Raw genomic sequence first — 26,234 nt, 5'->3', positions numbered from 1 at the left:
ATGTTTGTCTCCCCGCCTCTGCCAAATCACGCAATGTTTACTTTTTAACTAACAGTAACATTAGTCTACTTGCCCATCTCTCCCAAAAGCTAAGTTTTTGTATGAGCCGAGCTAGTTGGGAAAGGTAGCTTATAAGTTGTCTTTTGAATGATAGCCAAGTTAGTTGTATTCAATCAGACACAAGGCGCTTGGAAACATTGGACCGTTTATTCATTGGAAAGTACTGGTCATACAATGGGTGCCCACCCACATCCATTGTATGACCAAAACGGAGGTAGAGCAATTATCAGACTTTCTCAAAAGTGCTAGTTTTGTCAACTTTTTGATCTGAACCATTGTATATGATCATAAGTAACGTTAAAACAGGGCTAAACATGATTTTCCCCTTTACTACTCCTTTAAGACAACTAAACATTAATTAGCCTGAACAATGTTAGAGTTGGCTACAGCCAGCATTAAGAGATGGCATGTGAAGCTGAAGGTGACTGAAAGCTAATGTTTTCGATCTGGAGTTTGGAATGTCCTATACTTCTTTACATATCAAGATAGTCTTAAAAACCATCACTGGCATAAACGTCAGTGCAATTTGTTTTAGCTTTTCTCTTTAAAAAAAAAAAAAAAAAATTCGAAAATCAAATTGAATCGTGACCTTAAGATCGAAGATTTATTTGAATTGTGAATGTGAGAATCGTGACACCCCTACACAACAGACGACTCACTCAATGTTTACCTACACAGCACACAGCAGACAGCTCACTGTTTACCTACCCCACAGTTCAACTGTGTTCAACTTTGCTGGCCAACCCGCATACAGCAGACAACTCACTCACTGTTCACCTAGCTACCCTACAGCTGTCAATGGGAATGAGTCGTCAAGTCATGTTTAGCAGGATGGCAGTTGCACAGTATACCGATACTAGAAAGGTACAAAGTTGCGTTGAGGCAGTGTCGGGGCAGTGTGCGTGCGTCTCTCTCCCTCTCTGCTACTCTCTCTCTCTGGGGCAGTGTGCGTGCGTCTCTCTCCCTCTCTGCTACTCTCTCTCTCTGGGGCAGTGTGCGCGCGTCTCTCTCCCTCTCTGCTACTCTCTCTCTCTGGGGCAGTGTGCGCGCGTCTCTCTCCCTCTCTGCTACTCTGTCTCTCTCCCTCTCTGCTACTCTCTCTCTCTGGGGCAGTGTGCGCGCGTCTCTCTCCCTCTCTGCTACTCTCTCTCTCTGGGGCAGTGTGCGCGCGTCTCTCTCCCTCTCTGCTACTCTCTCTCTCTGGGGCAGTGTGCGCGCGTCTCTCTCCCTCTCTCTCTCTCTGGGGCAGTGTGCGCGTGTCTCTCTCCCTCTCTGCTACTCTGTCTCTCTCCCTCTCTGCTACTCTCTCTCTCTGGGGCAGTGTGCGCGCGTCTCTCTCCCTCTCTGCTACTCTCTCTCTCTGGGGCAGTGTGCGCGCGTCTCTCTCCCTCTCTGCTACTCTCTCTCTCTGGGGCAGTGTGCGCACGTCTCTCTCCCTCTCTGCTACTCTCTCTCTCTGGGGCAGTGTGCGCGCGTCTCTCTCCCTCTCTGCTACTCTCTCTCCCTGGGGAAGTGTGCGTGCGTCTCTCTCCCTCTCTGCTACTCTGTCTCTCTGGGGCAGTGTGTGCGTGTCTCTCTCCCTCTCTGCTACTCTCTCTCTCTGGGGCAGTGTGCGTGGATGTGTAGCGCTCTGCTACTCTGTCTCTGTGCAGTGTGTGTGTCTGTGTGTGTGTGTGTGTGTGTGTGTGGATGTGTAGCGCTCTGCTTCTCTGTGCCTCTGCTACATCCTTTGCTCGCCCTAAGCAGAGTGCACATGCCAACTGTCAGTCTAGTTCACCACACTACTTTCAGACCATTCGCTTATTTCTGCAAAAATTTGGGGCGAACACAAATCTAACAGAAAAAAAGTTGTAAAAAAGTTTGCAAAAAACATTCGCGAAGGAAAGTGAAAGGGCTGAGGGCTGCTAGGTTGGTTACTCTAGACGGTGGCGGAGGATTTCTAAAAGCAAAAGCGCCTATTTGGCCATATTTCGGATTTAAACCGAATGCTAATAGCTGGGGAACCTCATAACATTAATGAGGCAATCTGTAAACTCTGGAGCTCGTCATGCCGTGAGCAACTGGAACACCATTGCTCTGTGCTGGGAGGCTGCGACCCACACTGTTGCACGCTCGGACAGAGTGAAGGAGAGGGATCAATAGCCTGGCTCCAGCCCCTGACTCTGAATGGCAATTCAATCTGAGTGTCAGACTAGTGGAGCAGAGCAGACACTTTCAGTTTATAATTGTAGCATCTCAAGCTTATTATTTTACAAAGTAGTTTTTTTTTTTATGTAATGTATAAAATAATCAAATTAAATATATATTGTATAAAATAATCAAATTAAAAGTTATTTATTTAGTTTAAACAGTTGACATTCCTGCTCTGCCTCAGCAGACGGCAAACAATGAGATCAGTAGATGAGTACACCTGACATTATATTATTCCAGTCCATTCCAGTTTTTCTTGGATAGAGAAGAATGAGGCGGCCGCCTCCGTCAAATTTCGTGCTACTTCCAGCTCTCGACAAAAAAACAGTAAGACCTGCCAACCTGCACACATTTTGCGTAGTAGGTACTCATGTTTTGTTGGGAGCGCATAATGGTTCTGGTGTGACCGTTTTTCCATTCAGACGATTCGCTAGCTACACACTTATGCTGTGTCGTTCGAGGGTGAAAACCAAAGTTTGACCAATGACAAACACCTAAACAGCCATATAGGAGGGTCGCAGAAACACGAGATTTAGACTGGGACAAAGCTCTTCGACTGCATCAAGCACCTTGAGCTCAAGTTATCAAGCTCTGATAACTGCAGGAAATTAAGCTTTTGATTCCCCAAATTTCCTGGGTGAGGACCCCCAGACCCCCACTTAAGGTACCACCTCCGCCTCATACTGAGCCAGGAAAAATCCTGATTATTCCATTAGCCTACTTTTCCTGATGTTTTAGGTTTTTGCCGTGGTATTGTTTCAGTATCGGTATCGAGATATTTTTTAGCAGGTATCGTATGTAAGTTATAATACTGGTATCGTGACAACACTACTCACGTGCCAGCGAATGATGACTAAAGCCCCTGACTCAGCTGGTATGTTGTGGAGATAGACAACGCTGTATATGTGAGCTATGGGTGGAGAATGGGGTTGAGTGGGGGGGACTACTCACAGTTTGATGGGGAGGTAGGGTCTGGTTGTAGAGCGCAGGCAGACCTGGCAAAGCTCCTGGCCCTTGTTGACCAGCGGACCGCTCCACACTGTGTAGCTCCTCCCTGACCAGCACCGAAACAGGGGACAGAGGTCAGGAAACGGACAAGACAAGACAAGACCGACCACCCAACTCACTCACTCACTCACTCACTCACTCACCGCAGTGCATGCTATGTATATAAGCAAATCTGCATACAGTAAACATTGCGTCCATGATCAGGAGAAAGATAATTTTACTGTTAAATAAAGATCATTTTTGAAGTACCGGGTCCTCTGCCTCCTTCACTCATGCCACTGTTGAACCTGGCAATCAGAAAAATAAAATAAACATCGGGTTATGAATGCATACAAGCAGGGTGTCACATCCCATAACAGGCAGATAAGCAGAGAACTGTTGAGCGTGGGTAGGCGTGTACCTGTGTGCTAACATGGGACCACCTGCAGACTCTTTGCCTTTGTACTGGAAGGAAATGACGGCGTAGGGACACACGTGCCTGGGCCGCGACTTGATCTCCTCAAACGCAAACTCAAAGTAGTATTGCTGGCAGAGAGAAAAGACACCGCGTCAGTCATTCATTCCCTCATTCATTGTTAATGTTAACCAGCATCAATACCTAATCAGGAGGGGCCTATACCATAGACAATAACAACTAGGGCTGGGTATCGATTCGAATTTCAAGAATCTATTCGATTCCGATTCACAAGGTTCAGAATCGTTTATCACGATTCAATTAGATTTGATTCAATATCGATTCGGTTAGTGTTACTAAAACGTGTTTTTTGAGCTGTAACCTTAATAACATGACTGCCAAGTTATGCAACACATCAATACTACGGCTGGGTATTGATACTGATTTCCAAAAATGAATGAATGAATGAATCATTGAACACTATTCATTCCTTAATTTATTCATTAAATAAAAGATCGAATTTGGGATTCATGAATCGATTCTGAATCATTAATGGATTTTCTTTTAACCCAGCCCTAATAACAACTGACTCTTCCCTATACAATACACTTGAATATTATTTAATTGCACTGCCTATATCATGGACACAGTCTCCCATGATAGGATGGGATATGTAGGATCAAATTGATAAAACTGATAGACTGCTAGACTACGGATAATAAATTGCCTGTCTGGGAACCTTGGAATGTCTAGTTACATACCTAGGATTGGAATGAGGAACTGACTAGTGTTGATAAGTTACTGTAAGGACAAACAATGATAAGAACTCCAATGGACCTGTACCGGTTACTGTATATTTGGCAAATTAAACTTTATATTCTATTCCTGTGGTCACCTGTGTTAGCTCGAAGGCCCTGTACGACAGAAGGGAGGTGACCCTGATGGCATTTTTGGACACGTGGCAGTCGAATTTCGGGTTGGGCTCAATCACGCTCTTGGGCATGTTCTCGTGGATGGTCTTCAACCGGCCCTGAGATACGCAGACAAAAAAAATGACAAAACGTCTCATCAACTGTAGCCAACAGTAGGCGGGGTAAAAGCACATGCATGAAGCCATCTTGTAACAGTACGTCCTTGTGAATGGGTGATTGGGCGAGCTGTGTGATAGATCCGTACCCTCATGACTTTGAATATGACTATGTCTCCGCTGGCGCCCACTTCGAATGGATTCATTTGCAGCAAATCGGAGTATTTGGAAAGATAAACACCTGAAAGGACACGAGACATGAGAAGATGAGAAATGAAAACAACCATCATGATTTCAAATGTGTGGGGTGGGGGGGGTCGGAATCTTCTTCTTGGTTTATGTATTTTCATAAATACTGCGGCCATACTCAGCTGTTGCTCTGCCCTATATTAGATATCCTTAGATGTAACAGTATCAGGCCAGCATGCTGAGCCTTCTGCCTGGGGAATAAGGGGGCCGTCACTGAGACATGGCTTGCTGTAGATCCTCGATGACAGTGACCGCGACACCTTCGGCGGTAGGCTGCATCAAGCATTCAGATATGCGGCCTCCAAACATCTGTCAGAGTCGAGAGCCTTGTCCGAGGACCTAACCATGCCTAACTGTGTCCTATCAGCCAAGACAAAGGGGCCTCTGCCTGCAAATGAGCTGCATTAGCAGTGCGCGGCGCACGCGTTCACAGTCACGCCGACACTCACCCAGTGATGGATTCCCTAGCGTGGTGACCCTGGTGTGTCCCACGGACAGACCCTTCTCGCAGATCCACGGGAGCTGGAAACACAACAGCACGATCAGTCAGTCAGATCAGACGCCCGCCGCGCTCCATCCCCGCCTGACCGCAGTGCGCTGTGGCTTGTCCGTCATCTACGGCGTGACTCAGACAGGAAGTACAATACCATACCTTGGATTTCTCTGGGAACAGGAAGCAGTAGGACTCCACCAGCTCCGGCTCTGTCCGTCCATCTTGCTTCAGCTCCCTCTTCTTCTCCACGTACTGTTGCACAGGGACGGGGGGGGGACGGGGAGAGAACATCATGTCTGAGAAACCCTAACCCTTGTATCATGATTTAGACAGGAAGTCATATTCTTCTGAGAATCGCCTAACAGAGCAAGGAGTGATGATGATCCCCCACAGTGGCTGTGATGGGGACAGGGGCGGGACAGGGGAGGGACGTGGCACGCGTACCTCTTTCTCCAGCAGCTCGTTGTGGATGAGCCTGGCCTTGTAGTAGGAGAAGGTCCCCCGCGATGAGATGTCCAGGTAGAAGGAGGACAGGATCTTCACCAGGTCCTCGAACTCCCGCGACTCAGGGGGCAGGAACTGGTACAGGCCTGCGGGGGGGGGTCAACATGACAGTGGGTAAGCACACCGTGTTGGGGTTTGGCATGTGATTGTGGAGAGTTTAGGTGCGGCAGTGGATAGAAAGGCTTGGAAGAAAATGGAGGTGGAGGAAAAAGCTTGCTTCTATGCATCAGTCGTATCAATCACTTTTGTCATCATTAGTATCAACTACTATGAGGGGCACAGACTTGGCAAAAGGCTATTCCCAATTGGGGGCCTGCTTCACATACCAAAGGCTTATCCAAAGTGGAGGGGTGGGCGGGAGGGAGGGGGCAGTGTTGATGAACGCTAAAATAGAAATGCACTCAGCCGAACGGACATGGCTCAAAGAACAGGGACCTATGTGGGTTTTGGTCCAAGAAAAATGCTCGTTATGAATATTTGTCATGTTGTCATCACGAGTAGAGGAGTCTATACATTGGGATCATCTTAAGAGTGGACATGGGTGACTGGGTGCTTAGAAAGTGTGTGAGCAGTGTTTGGACTGGGCACTCAAGGAGCACTGACTTAACGTTGGGAGCTGCCACAGATCAGAGGAACTTCACTTGACTGTAATGAGAGCGCCAGGTCATTAGTGCTGGACATGGTCTAGGGAGCGTTAGGGGTGTCGTAGTCAAGGCCCATTCTCTCTAGATTACAATCATTGGTGTGATTACCCTCTTGTGGCTGAATTAAACTTACTTGTCAAATTCAACAGAGTTAAATGCAGATGATGGGGAACAGATCCTTACTCTGATTATCTCTGAGGATGGGGGCTAAATTCATCAAATAGGAGAGTACTGGAGCTCATGGATCATCTTTATAAGAAAACTTTTATTCAACTCTGAAGAAGGCACTGTTCTGCCGAAAGATCAGTGAGTGATTGTCCACCGAATAAAAGTTATTTTAAAGGTGATCCATGATCTCCAGTGACATTAACTCTCCTATTTGATGCTGCTGGTCCTTAACCGAGTGCACCGGTCCTCATCTCTAGAAACAGGTTTTAGCACGGCAATTCTTACAAATCTAGATGAGCTCAACCAGGGCTATGCATTCATTTCCAGACAATAACGCTCAATAACAATGGCCATAACATCCACAGGGAAACGAGGAAGCAAAGACCTTCACAACAAACATGCCAAGCTACTGACAAATGAGCAAGTCTATACACACAACAAACACCGACACACCACGCAGACTACCAATTTCAGCTTCGCTCACTGAATATGAGAACCTAGTGTCAAGCTAATCCTTTAGACCACCAGGACTGTTCTACCCCTGTGCTCACACAACATTGCACTGAGAGCCAGCGAAGACAGGTTGACTGACCAATTAATATAAAGCTCCCACACGTTTGGACACTCCCGAGCCCACCTGCCACCTACAAAGATTGACCTGTTGATAAGACAAAGGGAAGATGCCTACTTGGAGTAATCAAGGGCCTAAATCACAGCACTCCTTGGGTCTGGACGGGGGCCTTCGTAATCCGGACAGTCAGTGAGGACATGGAAAGATTGCAGAATACCTCTTGGGGGACATGGATAGACCACAGTAGCCCCTAATGACCCATGTAGTAGGGGGTGTGGTGTTAAAACATGGTGTTTACTACTACGGCCGATGAGTCCCCGAAAGCCTTTTGGAGTAGTTCAACGCAGACACCACGACTCGGTCCCTATGGAGCTCCGAGGAGAGCCCGAGGAAAGGGAACTTTCAGGGGACAGCAGACTCACGTGCTCCTTCTCTCGCGCCCGTACAGAAACTTGGCTAGCTAACGTTAGCTACCTGCAATGCTGCTGCTAGCTACTAGGCTAAGCTAACCAGAGCCTACCACCACATTCACACAACGGATCAAGATGACAATGGTGTAGTCCTTCAGTCTACCTACCCTCTGCAACGTGACAACAATAATCTAAATCTAACACCAGATGTTACTGAACATGTATTATGCTAATAGTTAGCTAGCTAGCTGGCTACATGCAGCAGCAGAATTATAAAACAGGGCAGCCTCTGTTGGAAATAGTAGCGAAAGGGCACAACCTTTCCGTTCTTTAATCTTCCTTGGGATCTGAAAATTTCTCCTTGGCAGCTCTTCGGTTGGTCTCTGGCCTGGTAAGGGCGAGTTACTGGAGCTCCTGGCGTCAGACAGCCCGCTCTTCCGCCGATCAGAGGCTTCTTTTTCGGGCATTACACCATCTTCAAATCCAGCCTGATCGCCATTTTGGTTGGATGTGGCCGAGGTGGCGGCTGACAGCGGATTCTTCCTGCTATCGCCGCTCTCCCGTGCGATTTCGCTGGTCTCTGTACATTCTGAGTCTCGTTTCCCATCCACCTTGGGATTCAGGGCCATTTTGCGAGCACCGTGTTCGTTTGTCGCGAACAATGAAGGTAGTTGGACACAGCGCCGCTTCACTGACACACTCTCCTCCTCACCCAACCTCCGCCATAGTGAATATGACGTATACCTTCTTCTCCACCACTGCAAAACGCTTGCTTCAATGTTTACATTCAAGCAAATCCGCGCCTCCCATAGGCCTATCGGTGAACTGCAGCCTCAAATACACTTCCAGAGACTGGGCAAGGGTCGCTTTGGGGTCGTACTGTCTGTCCCAGTCTACACCTTCGATCTAAAACACTATCTATCGGCTCATTTCCATTCGTCTGATAAATGACTGTAATGTAATGTATGTGTGCGTCTATAGGTCTATCATATATCTAGGAGTGAAACGCTGAGCTGATTAGTGCTGATAAATTAGGCTAAGGACAAACAATGACAACAATTCCTGTGTAGGCTATAGCCTACCTCTACTTGTAATATATGGCAAATTGGAAGATAAATGGAAAATTCAATATATTCCAAATTCCTAACCCTAACTCCAAGCAGCAAAGCTGCTAATATATTTTTCCTGCCAGTTGGATAGCTCTGAGATAATACGTCCTGGAGAAACCAACCACAATGGGCAGGTGTAGCCTAAATAGAACCCATGAGATATGGGACTAAGGTGGCGCTATAACAAGTAATGTAAATATATGCAAAGGCAGGAATCCCTGTCTGTCTGTCTGCCTCTGTCTGTCTGTCTGTCTGTCTGTCTGTCTGTCTGTCTGTCTGTCTGTCTGTCTGTGGCAAGCCGTTTTAACATGTATTAACTTGACCTATCCGGAATTAACATTACATATATCAACTACCTTTTTTTGACTAGTCATAATCACATTTTGACTAGTCAGAATTTTTATTCAAGATATCTATAACGTCATTCTGACTAGTCAAAACGACAGTTAGAGATATCTATAACTCAGTTGTGACTAGTCAAAACTCTAATTTTAGATATCTGCAACGTCATTTCGCCTAGTAGATTCAAACTACTTTTGCCATTCACGTGTATAGGGTACGTCATTACAGATATCTACAATTCAGTTGCGGATATCCACAATGTGAATTGCGGATATCTATAACTGAATTATGACTAGGTGTAATTCCAGTTTCAGATATCTACAATTTAATTCTGACTAGTCATAATTCCAATTCAAGATATCTACAACTTAATTCAAGATATCTTAAACTTAATTTAAGATATCTTAAAATTGTAGATATCTTGAATTAAAGGGAATTAAAGATATCTTGAACTGGAATTATGAACTATGGAATGGAATTATGGATTTAATATAAAAGAACCCGCACTAAAGGAGGCTAGCCTCCCTTCCATAGATATCTATGGGTCCTCCAGCTGCATGTTATAGATGTCACTGTTGGAGCTTCAATAATGGGTTTTTATCCATAGGGAAAAGCTGCTTTATGAACAAAACGGAGATAATATTAAATATTAATTATAAATAAATAAATTCATATATTTATATTTTAATCCCTCTCTTCTCTCCAAAAACTGAGGAGGACTGTCCTCCCCTACCTCAATGGACGAGCCTCCTCTGGTATGCATGTATGTATAATTCACTTATTGTATTGTATTTATATTTTGCTACTGTTGCACTTTGGCCTCAGCACTAGATTATGCTCTTATCTCTTGTTTAGAAAGGAGATGCACTGAGTTCTGACGACTAGTAGTACTACGTTAAATACAATTGTTGAAAGTCGCTCTGGATAAAAGTGTCTGCTAAATGACTGTAATATGTACAGTATGTAGGCTATGTATGTGCCTGTATCACGATTATCTTGAGAACTGGGCACTGTATGGAGCTAATATGTGGCAGGTCTATTGCTCAGGACACAAGGAAGTGCAGTGTTGCGTGTGAAGTTGTTTGGATTGGTTGACTGATAGTGGATTTTATAAAGGGTGATATAATAAAATAAAAAATAGTTTAGAGCAGGAAAAAGCCAATAGTCGATTAATCACTATTAATTTCCTTTATCAATGATTGTGTTTCACTGAGGATAATCTCTAAGAATGAAGAATTACCCTCACACCCAAGAGTACAAGGCTACAGTATGCTGATTAACTGGTCATTAAGCTCTCCAAAACATCTCTCTTCTCCTGGGTTTTGCTGTAGGCCTTCAACGCAGCGCAGCACCCTATTTAACAAATCAACAATGTCATCCTCATCGCAATTGTCAATTACGAATAAGGCCTGCAAACTTAACAATATATATAGAAGTTGCACCTTCATATTGAATCACAAAAATAAAATCGAAATAACATTTATCAATGTTAAAGTTACCTGAAATGTCTCTAAGCCTTCCCGTCTTAAGTCACCTACTGAAGTAAACCTACTTGTACCTTCCGTTGCAAGTGAAATTACTTATACACACCACTGAGATTACTTGTACGAATGATTGTGAAACACACCCACATCTAAATTTAAGAGCCAACAGTAGGCTACATACACGTAACTGAAAAAAAGTGTATGTGAGAGTGTTTCAGTGGTGTGTGTGTGAGTGTTTCAGTGGTGTGTGTGTATGTGTGTGTGTGAGAGAGAGAGAGAGAGAGAGAGAGTGTTTCAGTGGTGTGTGAGTGTTTCAGTGGTGTTTGTGAGAGTGTTTCAGTGGTGTGTGAGAAAGTGTTTCAGTGGTGTGTGTGTGTATGTGTGTGTGAGTGTCTCAGTGGTGTGTGTGAGTATTACAGTGGTGTGTGTGTGTGAATGTTTCAATAGTGAATGTAACAGTTTCAGTAGCCTAGTATGTCAGAGTGTTTCAGTGGTGAGTGTGAGGGCATTTCAATAGTGGATGTAAGAATGTCTCAGTGATGGGTGTGAGTGTCTTTGTTTGTTTGTATGTATGTATGTATGTATGTATGTATGTATGTATGTATGTATGTATGTATGTATGTATGTATGTATGTATGCATGCATGCATGCATGTATGTATCACTACACTGTAGCTATAACGTGAGGGAGGCAAACTGATTTAACTAATCTCTAACGTGCTTTGCTCAACTAGAGACTGAAGACTTTCATTCATATTTCGTCGCTTAACAGATTCTGGCAAGGCCAAGTACTAATGCATTCTTTTCAACCATTTGGAAAATAGTATAAACTGTCATAACAGCCTGATATTGCCAGACATTGTAAACAAACCTCACCAGGAATTATGCTATGTTCAGTGGTTGGGATCATTTCCAAGTTAAGCCCGGTTGACCTGAATGCTTTCGTCAATGTCATCATACTAATGCCACGAATCTATATGTATAGGCCTCTGTGTGTGTGTGTGTGTGTGTGTGTGTGTGTGTGTGTGTGTGTGTGTGTGTGTGAATGTCGGTCTGTCTGTGAGGCACGGGCACATTGATATACCACCTAGCAGCTAGAGGGCGCTGTGCGCACATTTTGTACAGGCCCTGCAGTAGTAAACGCATGGGTTTTCCCAACTGCCAGCCGACAGTTCTGAATTTTGCTACAAATATTACTACAGGTAACAGAAAAGCTGGGACCTATAGAGTCTTCTATGATGTTTCCTCTACAAATTTTGCATAATGTGTGCTACACTTAAAATACACTCCTCCTAGACGGTTTAAACTTACATCATGAAACTCCTTGCATCACATGGAACAAGATCTCCAAACTTTTTACCATCATTTTCTGCCCCCCCCCACCCCCCCCCCCCCCCCAGTCTACTTTTTATGTATTGAAATATGGAGTGACTCAGCAATGTGTGAGTATAAATTTTCACCTGTATATACTATTTTATTTTGTAATTATGTCACTTGGAAAACAAGTGTGTGAGATGAGACCCCCTGTAGTCTACATTTTGTCTGCTCCACCTGCAGTGTGTGCGCTTCACTTCATAACTTCACACACTTTGTCAGATAGCACTAGATTCCCGATGTAAGGAAGCATTGTCTTAACTTAATTAACTTGAATGTAAGTCATGCCAAGCACACTAACCCCTAGTTAACTACCATGTTATTTTTATATTAAGGATACTTTTCTCAAATATCATCTTAAGATGCTGATGATGATAGCCTACATGTAGTAATACTGTCTTGTTTTCTTGTGCTATCGCGTTAGCTTGCTAGATAACATTAGCCAGCTAGCTAGCAAGCATTTGGGTTACCTGAAGCAACATTTTTTTCCAAGGGTGGTGAAGGCATGTCCCGCATAATAATATTTAATATATTTTCAAAATAAGTGATCTGACTGGCCAACCTCTGAATGAAATGTAGGCTACCCATATTTCTTATCTTACTATAGCTAGTTACATGTATCAAACCACATGTAAAATGCACCAGTATACAGGAAATGGCATCTTTTCGCTCTTTTTTTTTTCTCGGGGAGGAACCACAGATGCCCCTTCAAGGTGTCCCACCCACATTTATTTTGCTTCCAACGCCCATGGGCATGGTAGTCTTTCCACTGTTATTGAATATGGTAATATGTTGACAATAGCTCTCTATATGGAACTAAAATGTTAATTCCTTAACTTGTATTACCCAAATTCAGGCTTGTATCCTCTCAAATAACACTTTTGGTGTTACTTTAAGTCTTACTTGAACACTGCCAATTCAATCAAATTTGGTAAATGAAGAAAGTCTAGCAGAAAATCAACATAGACTCTTTAATATACAAGTACAATAAAAAGCCGAGTTTAGTCTGGTTTTGTGCTTCCCTCTGGAATATGTAGGGGTGGGACCTATGCCCCCCCCCCCCAATTTGCTCTCTGTAAAGCGCATTGTGTTGCCTCTGTGTATGAAATGTGCTATACAAATAAAGTTTGATTTGATTAGTCCTGCAGGAGAAACTGGGGCTTTCTCTCTGCAGCATATTCTTAAAAACTCTTATCTTACTCCATGTCACAGGTGGCTTTTGATTTATGATTCAGCTTATTAAGAGTATCAAGCGGTTCTTTGTCCAGGAGGCTATCGCTAGGTTCTTCCTCTAAACTGACTATTGATTTAGTTTGCTAGTGCTAATTAATTATTTGCAGCCATATGGACTCTCACTTGTCAACTCATACAGTTGACAAAACAGAAAGTGTAATGGATTTTATTCCTTATACTGATTATTTCATAATAGTCAATCATCAGTTGATCAATAAAAATGTGGTAATGTAAAAATGCTTTCTATTGATCAACTGATGATCGACTGTTATGAAATAATCAGTATAAGGAATAAAATCTATTACACAAGTTAGTTCCTTCTCATGGGGTTTAATAGAGCAATATTGTATCGTTTCCTAGTCTCCTCTCTCATCTTTAGCCACCTAGGCTAAGGCCCTTACATCCTAGTCTCTGTATCTGTCATTCTGTCCCAAACCTTCACTCTTTGATGTCTCCTTCTGTCCTCCTTCCTAAGTAGGCCCTCCCTGTGACCCCAATAGGCTGCTCACAGTGCAGCACCTGTCAAATGAGGTCTATTTCCTTTTCCACATTGAAATAGACTATAGTTACACATAGGTTGTAGTATACCGTTTTCAAACAGATACAAAGTGTTGGTTACCATGAGGTCATCAAAGTAGTTATGCTAATAGGCTACATGTGGAGATTTCTACTTCAAAAAACACAACAGTAGCACATGAGTAAAGTCGTTAAGTTGCTGAGTCATTCGGGCAGAGGGAGAGGCAGGGTAAGGCAAGACACGATGAAACTAGACTGCACTCAGGCGAGGTGTCAACTTGCGCCTTGTAGAGCGCAACAGTGACCGCCAACTCTTTTGTTCTTGCTTCAGTTCAGAAAGTGAATTTCGCTAACAGTCCACTGACGTTTCAGAAAATCCTTATATAAATGTTTGTGTATGTTTGTGAAATCCGCCACATACATACATACCCACCCACCCACATACAGACAGCAATGAGCACCCTACTTGTGTGCCTCACAGCAATGCAAGTAAAAATAGCAAGGCTACTAAAACTAAGAACACCAGGAATACATAAATCTCAGGACCCACTGGGAGGAACGCTACAGTATGTTACCACATACTGTAGCATAATATTGCACGAACTGGCGATGAGTTGAAGTGCAGACCGGAACTAGAGGACCTTTACTTCCCCAGTTCCTGATAAGTGATGAATGGCAGGTAGGGTGATTGGGGATGGTAGGGTGGCCCTGAAGTGCAAAGCACAATGACATTTCATAAAACATGACATTACAGAAAACACAAAGACATTTCAGAAAACACGACATTTCGCAAAACAAGACATTTTGCAAAACATTACATTTCACAAAACACAATGACATTTCGTAAAACATGAAATTTCGCATGATGATTTTGTGACTCTTGTCTAGCTTCTTTGCTAGTTCTTAAAGGGGTTGTATGCTATTTTGGGCATTTAGCCCTATTTGTGGTCCATCTACCATGAACCTGAAACGTAAACCATAATTTCACTATTCGTTCTAGTATTGAGCTAGCTGCAGTTTTTTTGCAGGCGCTCACTGGGTACAATGGAAGTCAATGGGGCACCTGTAAATGCATTGGAGAAAATATGAATGTGCTTTTCCAAGACAGGAAGCACAGGGTGCAGTCTTACCAGTCTCAGTATGCTCTCCTCTGAAATGTATCACAATCTGCATATTTTTACGTTTGGCATGGCTTGGACTTAAAGGAGTAGTAAAGGGAAAATGCATGTTTAGCCCTGCTTTAAGGTTACTTATGATCATATACAATGGTTCAGATCAAAACATTGACAAAACTAGCACTTTTGAGAAAGTCTGATAATTGCTCTACCACCGTTTTGGTCATACAATGGATGTGGGTGGGCACATGAAAAATCATTCAAAAAACGTTAAACTCTCAATTTCAAAGACAGCACTGCCATCAGTGCTCGGGTTGTTTACATGTAACTGGGCGCGTCTGCTTGCTTGTGTCCATGAATATCCGACGCAATGACGTTCCATGTAGTGTCCGAAAACCATTTAATTGTTCCCCATGTAGTTCACTATATGGGGAACACTAGGGAATAGGGAGTGAGTGAACCATTTTGAACACAGTTTGAGTTAGCTCCATTAGCTATCTTACTCGTCCTGATGCCTCGTTCCATATGAGAACACTCTGCTTGCTAGCTAGCTAGTTAGCTAGCCTACTGTGTCAAACCTCTAAGCCTTCTTGTCCAGATAACCTACCTTGTTCCATATGAGTTAGACCCGACATTACAGAGATATATAATGTAGATAGAGGGGTTAATTAAATCAAATTAATCTAATCTAATTAAATTACAACCAGATGGAGAACAAGGAGTTTGAGAACAAGGTTAGCTCATCTAATGTGCCAGACTGTTACGGCTCCGCCTCCGCCTGGGCGCTCTCCAGCTCCCACCACCGTTCCCGCAGCGCGCACGCCACGGCCTTCCACTTCAGCGCGCGCTCTGCGCGCCCTCCGACGTAATCACCCCCGCACACCTGAACACGGTTCCGCTAACGAGCTCCGAGGACGCGGCTCACCTGCTGCCACTACTCATCCAATCACCTCCCCTATAAGAACCCGGTCTTCCCAACGTTCGTCGCCAGTTCTTCCCTAAGATTCCTTGTGGCAAGTTGTGGTTTCTGAAGTTCTTGTTTTTTTTCCCTTTACTCATTCTACTCTCCACCCCTCCAGATTCCGGTTTTGTTTACTACTCTTTTCCTGGACTGACACACGGCTTCCCCGACCCATTCTCACCGGACCTCGACCACGGCTTGGATTACGTTTTCTGGACTTTGTTTGTTGATCGATTGACCCCTGCCTGAACTTGACTACCCTTTTGCCTTGCCCTCTGTACTGACGCTTTAATATTAAACCGCCCTCTGGGCTTGGAAAGTCCGTCTGTGTCCGTGGTCCTGCGTTTGGGTCAGCTAGCCCCCTTACACAGACAAGGCTACAGTAATGGGTGAATGAGTAGTACTACTTCTCCCTCTATAGGCATTTGAGTGGTGGTGCAGAATGCCGCAGACGGTGCGTTGAGATCCCGCAGGTAAGATTACTACCCCCAAGGGCTCACTACTGTATAGTAACTGTACAGATGTTGGGGCTAGAGACCTTACTACATGAAGGCAAACAATAATACCAAACGGATACTGTAGATTTTTAGGCTATTTGCACAGTGCAAACGTGATACAGGCTCAATCAAGAGCTGGCACAGTCTTGTGTTGTTGCCAAACATCAAACGTTCTACCTTGTGGTGCGCAAGCGCAAAAGCAAATTTGACCAAATGGAATTAGAGGTGTTAGTGGAAGAGGTTACAGCAAAGAAATCGGAATATTACCACAAAAAAGCTAAATGGAGAGTATCTCCGAGAAAGTCGCTGTTGGTAAAACAAGAAGAACAACCGATGAAATTAAGAGAAGATGGCAAGATATAAGGCGAAGAACAATAGAAAAATTGGCTAATAATAAAACCTTTGCAAACAAAACAGGTGGGGGGCTGGTGGAATGACTCCTTGTGACTGGCTCCAAATCAGTCCTACTGTAATTCATCCAAGAGCTCCAAAATGGCATTGCTGGAGAGACGATATATGTCTGAATAATGTTTAGGCTACCTCTGTCATTTCAAAAATGTTAATAGGGAAAGACCCGTTCTCTACGTATTGTTTGTGCCGTCTCCTCGCTACAATCACAGCAGCCATCTGTGCGTAACGGGGCCGATTAGAACCTTCCCTTCAAACGTATTATATACAGACGCAGTCACCATCACCAAAATTACTTTCAGCTTTGGTAAATTGTAATACGTGTGCCAAATTAACATTACATTTACATTACATTACTCCCATTATTTTGCACACTAGGCTAGACACGCCCCATATTGTATATTAATTAAGTCAAACGTACAAAATGGACAAGCAGCGTTAAGACTTATTTAGCCTATGCTCTCTTTTCGTATACGAAAATCTATCCGTCCGTTTCAACAGTCACTGCCCACATACTTCGATGCGTCAAAAAAAGTGAAAGCTTCTTCTTCTGTTCGTTGTGACTGGACGTGTCTTGCTTAAACTGTAGCTATGCCCCCATGACTTCCGGTGGTAAGGCCCTCATACTGCTCCATTAACGCCCGTGACCTTATCTGTAAGCTTTCAAAAGACAGACAAAATACGGACGAAACTTTTAGTAAATCAAACCCTAAGTAGGCTATCTCCAAGCACAGAATGTCCCCACCGGCCTTGGAGAGGCTTCTTCTAATACACAGAAACAATACAAAGCATGTCTAAGGTTACACAGGTCTCTACATACAATACTAATTACTGCTGTATACTTCTGCCCGGGAAGGGGAGTAGGCTACAGTCAACCAACCGCCGGGAGGGCAAGCCACTCTGCTGCTGAGGGTTCAGAGGTGGACACCGCTGCCCCTGCTGTAGACGTCGTACTCCTTGTAGCGCAGGTAGTCCTTCAGGCTGTTGGGGAGAGGCAGGAAGCTGATGAAGACCGGCGCCCGCAGGCGCAGCCGGCTCAGCTGCTCACGGATGCGCAGGCGACACAGGTGCTTCAGGCTGCGCGCGTTCTCTGCACAGAGAAAGCAGGTGGAGACACTAAACTCTCACGATAGACACTCTTTGGGTGCGTTCGGAGATTCAGAGCGCTCCGAGCGTCCCTGTTCAAAAATTCAGAGCACTGTGCTCTGGGAGAGCAGGGCTGTCTGGGAGATACACGAGAGCAGCGAGGCCCTGTGCAAAATAGGCATTTCGAGGCCTTTATGCACAATGCATGCACGTCTTTTTTTCCCACATGGCACAAAATACGCACATCATGCATCTTCCACGGTTGTGACGTAGCCTACCATACGATGCACTGCTGAATATAGACAATACAGGGCAGCCAAGTTTGACCAAAAGTTTGGAGTGAGATTTTTTCACTTATCTCAAGCCCCGTTGTCCGAGCGAACTGACCGTTCGTAAATTAACTGATTTCAGAGCGCTCTATGACATTGAAACCCAAGCGCTCTGAAATCAAAGCAGATTCTCAGAGTGCCTTTACGAACACACCCTTTATCTCTACTACTTGTATACAACAATGTGTGTACCACTCACAGTATGTTAATTCCACTCAGTCTTACGACGGCCCTCTCCTGGCATCGTTCTACTGGACGACAGTGACACATCTCTCCTAACTTACCTTGAATTTCGCAGATCTCCGGCCACTGTTTCTGCTGCTTCAGGACGTCTTTGAGCTTGGTACAGAAGGTGACGTGGTCAGTGTAGTCCAGCATGATGCGCACTACCAGCGCGGAGATGTGCTTGAGCCAGGACACCGTTATCACTTCACAGAACTGCAGGGAGACACAGGCTAACTTTACAGACAGGCAGATTTACACAAACGTGGCACCCAGACAGAGAAATATACCACATTTCCCAGACTGCATGTCTCACCACCATGTCTTTGATGACTGAGGTCGTCCACGGTGTGTAGTCATGGGAACAATCGCCGTAGGGACAGGCGAAGCAGCGTCGCACGTCGTAGCCGTAGTTGAGCAGCATCCTCAGCATGACCTCGTCTTTCAGCGCGTACTGCAGAGCCGAGGGGAAGTGCGTGGTGTTCACGCGGGAGTAGTAATTGACATTGGCCCCGTACTTCAACAGGGTGTTGATAAGCTCATAGTTTCCCAGTCTGAGGGCCACCTGCAGGCAGCTGATGGGGTCCTGGTTGACCATGGCCCCGGCCTCCAACAGCAGACGGCTGCACTGAAGGTCGTTGTTGGAAACGGCGAAGTACAGCGCAGACCGGCGTTCGTCGTCGTAGTTGCGTCGCACCCGCGGGTGAAGCATGAAGTTGGGGTCGTAGCCCGCTTGGAGCAGCAGCTCCAGACACTGAGCGTGTCCCTCGGCAGCTGCAGAGTGGATGGGACTCATCCCACTCTCCTTCACCGCCTCCATCTTGGTCACTGGGATCAGCTGCTCCAATGCCCTGTCAGGGGAGAGGAGAAACAGCTGCTGTATTGATAAATTAATTAAAACAAAGTTCTCCCACACAACTTCCCTTCTCCGTTCCCTACACTGGCTCCCTGTAGCAGCTCGCATCCAGTACTCTGGTACTAGCCTACAGAGCAATGAAAGGAACAACTCCCTCCTACTGTACCTCCAGGCCATGGTCAAACCCTACACCCCCTCCCGACCATTACGCTCTGCTACCTTAGTTGCCCCGTCACTCCGAGGCCCCTGCGGTCGATCGACACGGTCACGGCTCTTCTCTATCCTGGCCCTGCAGTGCTGGAATTTAACTGCCCACTGACGTCAGGACAGCAGAGTCGCTGCCCATCTTTCGCTGCAGGCTCAAAACTCATCTCTTCAAGAAGTACTACCACAATCCACCTATTATATTTTTAGTTTGCTATTCTTGCACTTTGTCTTCAGCACTAGATTATGCTCTTAGTCACTTGTTTTAGAAAAGAGATGCATTTGTGAGTTCTGGCGAGTTGTGAGTTCTGGCGAGTAGTAGTACAGTACATTGGCTTTTATGTTAAATGCAATTATTGTAAGTCGCTTTGGATAAAAGCGTCAGCTAAATTACTAATATAATGTAATTTCCTGATATAGCAAGTTTTAAAACATTACAAAATGAAACTATAGCGCAAACAACAGCATTGTTTTGCATTTTGTGTCTTTCGAATAAAATACTATTTTTCCAGTCATATTCTGTATGCATCATTCAAGTTTTAAAAAAAGTTATATCATATCGATATTGTGATCCCAATATCATGTATTGTTTAGTGTATCATTACACCCATAGCACATACATTAAATTAAATCAGTTTAATGTATGTACAGTATATGTAATACAGGAAGTATGAGGTAACTTCCTCACAGTATGTGCCCGAGGTAAGCCAGGCGGTGGATGGGCAGGTCCCCGCTGTGCAGGGGTGCGTTGGGGTCTGCCCCGTAGTCCAGCAGCATGGACAAGATATCAGGGTTCCCCGACGTAGCCGCCTCAAACAAAACAGAGCCAGACATCCCTGAGGGATACCCCACACTTGCTCCTGAGAGAGAGAGAGAGAGAGAGAGAGAGAGAGAGAAGCTACTAGTGCATACTTTAACATAGCAGTGCAGTATATATTCTAGATATAATACTTTACTTTTTACTTTAGCCTACTTTTAAAACTTTTTGTTTGTTGAGCACACTTAGGAACTAGTGGTAAACATTTCGCTGTACTACATTTCATCGTACTAGTACGATGGTGCATGTGACGAATAAAACGTTGAACTTTGAACTTAAATAACACGACAGTAGTACCTTTCTGTAGCAGGGTGTCCACCACGTTCAGATGGCCAGCCTGTGCAGCCAGGCCTAGCGGGCTCTTCTTGTTGATGTCACACGCGTTTGGGTCGGCGCCGGACTGGAGGAGCAGATGGACAAAGTTCTCCAGGCCCAGAAAGGAAGCCTCATGGAGCGGGGTCCGGTCCAGAGGGCCCGTTTGGTCTACCGTGGCGTTGTAGCGAAGGAGCAATGAGGCCAGATCATACTGGTCATTCATTATAGCTATGGACGAAGGAACAGATGACGGAGAGGTGGAAAGTACATATTTTATACTATACAACAATTGATTGATTGTGATTGATTGATCCCATAGCAGCTTGAAATCAGTGTATCCTAGTGGGGCTGGGTTACCTGCCACTAGCGGGCAGTCCTCCTCGTCATCCTGTGTGTCTGGACTGCATCCGTTCTGCAGCAGGAATGTAGCGTTGTCCCTGAGGCCATGCACAACGGCCAGGAAGAGCGCCGTCTCCCCCTTCAGAGTACGGCACTGGACGGCCCCCTGAGGAGAAGCTGGCTCCAACACACGCCAAGCCCATTAGACATTGAATCATACTTAATATATATAATTATATATATCTAATGATATTATAATGAATGCATTAATTATACTTGTACAAATATGTATTGTATCTAGCATTCTTGAAGAGTTTCAGTACCTGAGAAGACAATCTCCAGTATGTGCTTGCTCTCCTGTGTCGCTGCCTCATGCAGAGGGATCCATCCTCTGTCGTCCACTCTGGACATGACCCCTGGAAGCTCTGTCTGACCACTCAGGGCCTCCTCGTCGCCTGTGACATGCACAGCACTACTCTTTGGTATTGCTGTCCTTCTTTGTCATATATAACTGTACAGTATCTCCAACCCACATACAGTAAGGCAGACAAAGACATCACAAACTGATAGTCAGGAAAGATGATCATTCAGCTCACCCTCCTTTATGGCTTTAAAGATGGCGTCTGGGTCGTCTCCGGAGCCAGCAGAGTGACTGTGGATATCACTGAACAGTTAACCACATGTACTGTAACAAACATAGGCTACAGTAGAGAGATGGGTAGGATGCACACTGTGTAGTAGCTGCATTTGAAAGATGTGATGATGTGGCTTTGGCATTCTAGTTCATGGAGACAGGTGGTTCCCCAATTTATCTCTAAATATGAATTCATTCAATATTGTGCATGCATCTAAATCTGTACTTGTAATAAATTATTGTTTACTTTGAATTATTCAATCGCCAATAACGTTGAGTGTGGTGCGGTCTACCGGTGTCCTTTGACAGGTCATACCTGGAAATTGCAGCCTTGCGCTTGTTGCATTGAAGCAGGCTCTGTTCAATCATGAACTGTGTGGCCTCATCTTCATCCCAGTCATCCTCTGACTCGTCCAACTCATACGTCGCCTCCGTCTCTGTGGCCATCTGTCACTCCGGGAAGGAAGGTTTCGCCAGAAAACAACCGAATGGCTCTGGGAGCATGGGACAGTCATGATGTTAGCCGCCATACAGACTCCAGCACCAGAGTCCCACACACGACACACTCACACCCTGAAATACCACACACCTTCACAGCCATTAAAAACAACTGTGCAGTTGGAGAGTGGGGTATACCCTCCTGAACACAAAACGTAGGTGCCATGCAACTTGCAGTACAGTCTGAACAGAGACATTTTAAACTAATGAATACTCGGAATCAGAGATGCAGATACAGCAATGCAGTTAGCTATGACCCCATTTACACCTGGCATTAAAATGCGTCTCGTATCCAGATGTGTGATGTGTGTCTAGATATGATTTAACCTGATTACATTTACACCTGGTATTAATATGTCTCCGGTGAGATCCGATTGCTCTATCCAGCTCAAACAAACAACATTTGCGTTAACACTTGTGTTCAATGTGGTTACAATGCATCCCTGACCACCTCCGAGGTGGTTTGGCTGATCAGTTCACAATCCATCTTCAAAACATTTTGGGTGCATTTACACCTGCACTTTCATGTAGTTTAGCACTATCAGATTGCAATCTGATCACTCAAAGTGTGTAAATGGGGTCTGTGTGTCCACTGTCCCCTGATAAATGGTGTTGGGTTGAAACAACTGCCCCAATTCCTGTGCATGAGGTAGAGCCTGTGGTTACAAGATACCTTAGACACTCTACCGGGGATATATTGTTGGAAATCTCGCATCAATGGCATAATCTTGAGTAACACAATTTACACAATTTAGAGTAACACAAAAACACAAAAAGAGACAATTTCAAGACTAAACCGTCCTTTCAACATGAAGCTTTTGGCATTTTATTGAATAGGAAAAATATGTAGTGATTAAACAGCCCCCTTTGCTTGCAGTACACATACTGAAGCATGCTATGGCCTACTGTACAACTAAAACTAAATCGGGCAGAATGGCACCAAACAACACAACTGCACATTAACCTGCAACATTCATGCATCACACCCAATCAAACTCTGAAGGTCATTACATACTATGTTATTGGTGTTTTTATTTTCTGTTTACCTTTCTATGTTCCAGTAGCCTTCACTGGCTTCAGTGGTCTACCCTGCTACCAAACAGTTATTTATATCTCCCCTGCTATATCTGTCTGGTCACGGGGCTCCTCTGGCAGTGACACGCTGGCCGACCTCGTGTCAGCCCAAAACAGTGTCCCGTTACGACGGTCCTCATATCAAGAGCAAGAATCCACTACTGCGACCCCTATGACGACAAGCCCTTAAACTCACCTTAAAAAGTCCTGAACAGTGACTAACCATTATGACGACTAGAGCAAGACCGCTATATCGGAAGAGCCGATATATCGGCTGTTTTTAGACCTTTTTAACAACATCGGTATCGGCCGTTATGCAGCCGATATGTCCCTATTTGAAAAACATTATTTCCGCCTGTATTTTCCACTTAATTTACTTGGCAGGATGGAAGTTTTGCTTACCGCAAGATGTTATGAGGGGAAAATGGGTACGTTAGCTACATTTGCAGAGGACATCGCTGTATTCTCAAATAACCAGCCGAAATAAAACGGTGACTGAATGCATCACACGTTTTGTTATTTTAATCTGAGATAATGGTATTAGTTAGCTTGTAACGTCAGCGGAGGGCTACAAAACGTGTCAGTCAAGACAAACATAAAAGCTGTGCTCAGAGGCTCGCGTCTAACTTAAGTCTGGACGAATTTAGCTCGATATGACGAGTAGGAATGATGCCTGAAAGGGCTTATACAACCACCAGTTTGAATTGTTCGCCTACCGCCCCCCAGACCACGAGTTATGGGTATTGATTTAACCGGCCACGATAGAGATGAATGTGTCCCACTGACGGTCAATGGGGCTTGTTCTCGGTTATACTATACTCCTCATGGGCGGAAAAAAATCCTGCGACGGAAAGACTGCCCGCGCGAGTGAAACCTCCTGCCCTGACAGGAGGTTTCTAGGTGCCAAAAGGGCTCTTGAGCAGTGGCATTTTATGTAATAAAAAAAACATACAAGAAAACTACAGTGGCCTAAATGAGGGCACTGCAATACTGTGCGCTGCACTTAAGAACTCTCCTGCGCTCTAACCCCCCCCACACACACACACACACACACACACACAGACAGAGCAATGGCACGCACGGAGAGAAGGAGAGCAATTATAGGCCTACTGTCAGAGGCATATTGACACAAACCTAAATTAAAATAAAATTAATCTGACACAACCAATATCAGAGCAAATGACAGGGCAGTCGACACCACTATACTGTAGGCTACATCGCGCTTGATTGCCGCTTGGCTCTGCTTTAACACACCCTCTCGGTGTATGGAACATTAAGGCTTGTCTCTCTTTAACGCACCCTCTCGGTGTATGGAACATTAAGGCTTGTCTCTCTTTAACGCACCCTCTCGGTGTATGGAACATTAAGGCTTGTCTCTCTTTAACACACCCTCTCGGTGTATGGAACATTAAAGCTTGTCTCTCTTTAACGCACCCTCTCGGTGTATGGAACATTAAGGCTTGTCTCTCTTTAACGCACCCTCTCGGTGTATGGAACATTAAGGCTTGTCTCTCTTTAACGCACCCTCTCGGTGTATGGAACATTAAGGCTTGGCTCTGCTTTAACGCACCCTCTCGGTGTATGGAACATTAAGGCTTGTCTCTCTTTAACGCACCCTCTCGGTGTATGGAACATTAAGGCTTGTCTCTCTTTAACGCACCCTCTCGGTGTATGGAACATTAAGGCTTGTCTCTCTTTAACGCACCCTCTCGGTGTATGGAACATTAAGGCTTGGCTCTGCTTTAACGCACCCTCTCGGTGTATGGAACATTAAGGCTTGTCTCTCTTTAACGCACCCTCTCGGTGTATGGAACATTAAGGCTTGTCTCTCTTTAACGCACCCTCTCGGTGTATGGAACATTAAGGCTTGGCTCTGCTTTAACGCACCCTCTCGGTGTATGGAACATTAAGGCTTGTCTCTCTTTAACGCACCCTCTCGGTGTATGGAACATTAAGGCTTGTCTCTCTTTAACGCACCCTCTCGGTGTATGGAACATTAAGGCTTGTCTCTCTTTAACGCACCCTCTCGGTGTATGGAACATTAAGGCGGCTGTTGGAACACATTGGAGCTGTAGCCTCCTGGCTGCTGACTAGAACCAGTGGTGGGCAGAGGGGTCGAAGGGGATGATTTTGTTACATTACATTTACATTACAGTCATTTAGCAGACGCTTTTATCCAAAGCGACTAACAATAATTGCATTTAACGTAGGAAGAGCCAATGTACTACTACTTGCCAGAACTCACAAGTGCATCTTCTTTCTAAAACAAACAAGTGACTAAGAGCATAATCTAGTGCTGAAGGCAAAGTGCAAGAATCACAATCTAAAGTACAGTGCAATATAATAAGTGCTTAGGTGGGAGGATTGTTGTAGTACTTCTTGAAGAGATGAGTTTTGAACCTGCGACGAAAGATGGGCAGCGACTCTGCTGTCCTGACATCAGTGGGCAGCTCATTCCACCACTGCGGGGCCAGGACAGAGAAGAGCCGTGACCGTGTCGATCGACTGCAGGAGCCTCGGAGTGACGGGGCAACCAGTCGCCCTGAGGTAGCAGAGCGTAGTGGTCGGGAGGGGATGTAGGGTTTGACCATGGCCTGGAGGTAGGAGGGGGCTGTTCCTTTCATTGCCCTGTAGGTTAGCGCCAGAGTTTTAAACTGGATGCGAGCCGCTACAGGGAGCCAGTGTAGGGAACGGAGGAGGGAAGTTGTGTGGGAGAATTTGGGGTGGTTGAACACCAGGCGAGCAGCAGCTTTCTGGACAAGTTCCAGAGGTTTAATGGCTGACGCCGGTGCCTCCGCGAGGAGGGAGTTGCAGTAGTCCAGGCGGGAGATGACCAGGGCCTGGATGAGTACCTGCGCCGTTTCATTAGTGAGGAAAGGGCGAATCCTCCTGATGTTGTAGAGCATGAATCTGCAGGAACGTGTGACGGATGTGACATGTGAGGAAAATGACAGTTGGTCATCCAGGGTCACACCCAGATTCCTCGCAGTCCGAGTCGGGGTCACCACTGTGTCTTCAATGGTGATGGCCAGGTCCCGGTGCGGACAGCCCTTCCCCGGGAGGAACAGCAGCTCAGTCTTGTCCAGATTGAGCTTGAGGTAGGG

The 26,234-nt window shown here is 45.1% G+C and overlaps 2 protein-coding genes across 2 annotated transcripts in view; both read right to left on the bottom strand.

Moving 5' to 3' along the window:
• The window catches only part of tasorb (transcription activation suppressor b), a gene marked incomplete at its 3' end in the record, with an annotated part of 20,983 nt that extends 12,555 nt beyond the window's left edge, over positions 1-8,428 (bottom strand). The window contains exons 1-9 of the mRNA XM_084461789.1: positions 8,038-8,428; positions 5,866-6,011; positions 5,581-5,673; positions 5,378-5,450; positions 4,829-4,920; positions 4,548-4,682; positions 3,659-3,783; positions 3,508-3,545; positions 3,202-3,304 (exon numbers count right to left, since the gene is read on the bottom strand). Of these exons, the coding sequence (XP_084317915.1) occupies positions 3,202-3,304; positions 3,508-3,545; positions 3,659-3,783; positions 4,548-4,682; positions 4,829-4,920; positions 5,378-5,450; positions 5,581-5,673; positions 5,866-6,011; positions 8,038-8,347 (1,115 nt within the window). The 5' untranslated portion in view covers positions 8,348-8,428. The remainder of the gene's footprint in view (positions 1-3,201; positions 3,305-3,507; positions 3,546-3,658; positions 3,784-4,547; positions 4,683-4,828; positions 4,921-5,377; positions 5,451-5,580; positions 5,674-5,865; positions 6,012-8,037) is intronic.
• Positions 8,429-17,670: 9,242 nt separating this feature from the next.
• Positions 17,671-22,005, bottom strand: asb14b (ankyrin repeat and SOCS box containing 14b; the record flags this gene model as incomplete). The annotated part of the gene is made up of 8 exons (XM_084436002.1): positions 17,671-17,846; positions 18,456-18,609; positions 18,710-19,244; positions 20,142-20,313; positions 20,568-20,813; positions 20,943-21,101; positions 21,248-21,379; positions 21,852-22,005. 8 exons carry the CDS (start codon positions 22,003-22,005, stop codon positions 17,671-17,673), a joined length of 1,728 nt encoding a protein of 575 aa, XP_084292128.1.
• Positions 22,006-26,234: the final 4,229 nt, after the last annotated feature.

Source organism: Borostomias antarcticus (genome assembly GCF_949987555.1).
Source record: "Borostomias antarcticus genome assembly, chromosome: 3".
Lineage (NCBI taxonomy): Eukaryota > Metazoa > Chordata > Actinopteri > Stomiiformes > Stomiidae > Borostomias > Borostomias antarcticus.
Note: the sequence above shows the minus strand (reverse complement) of the source record. Positions and strands in the feature narration are given on the sequence as shown.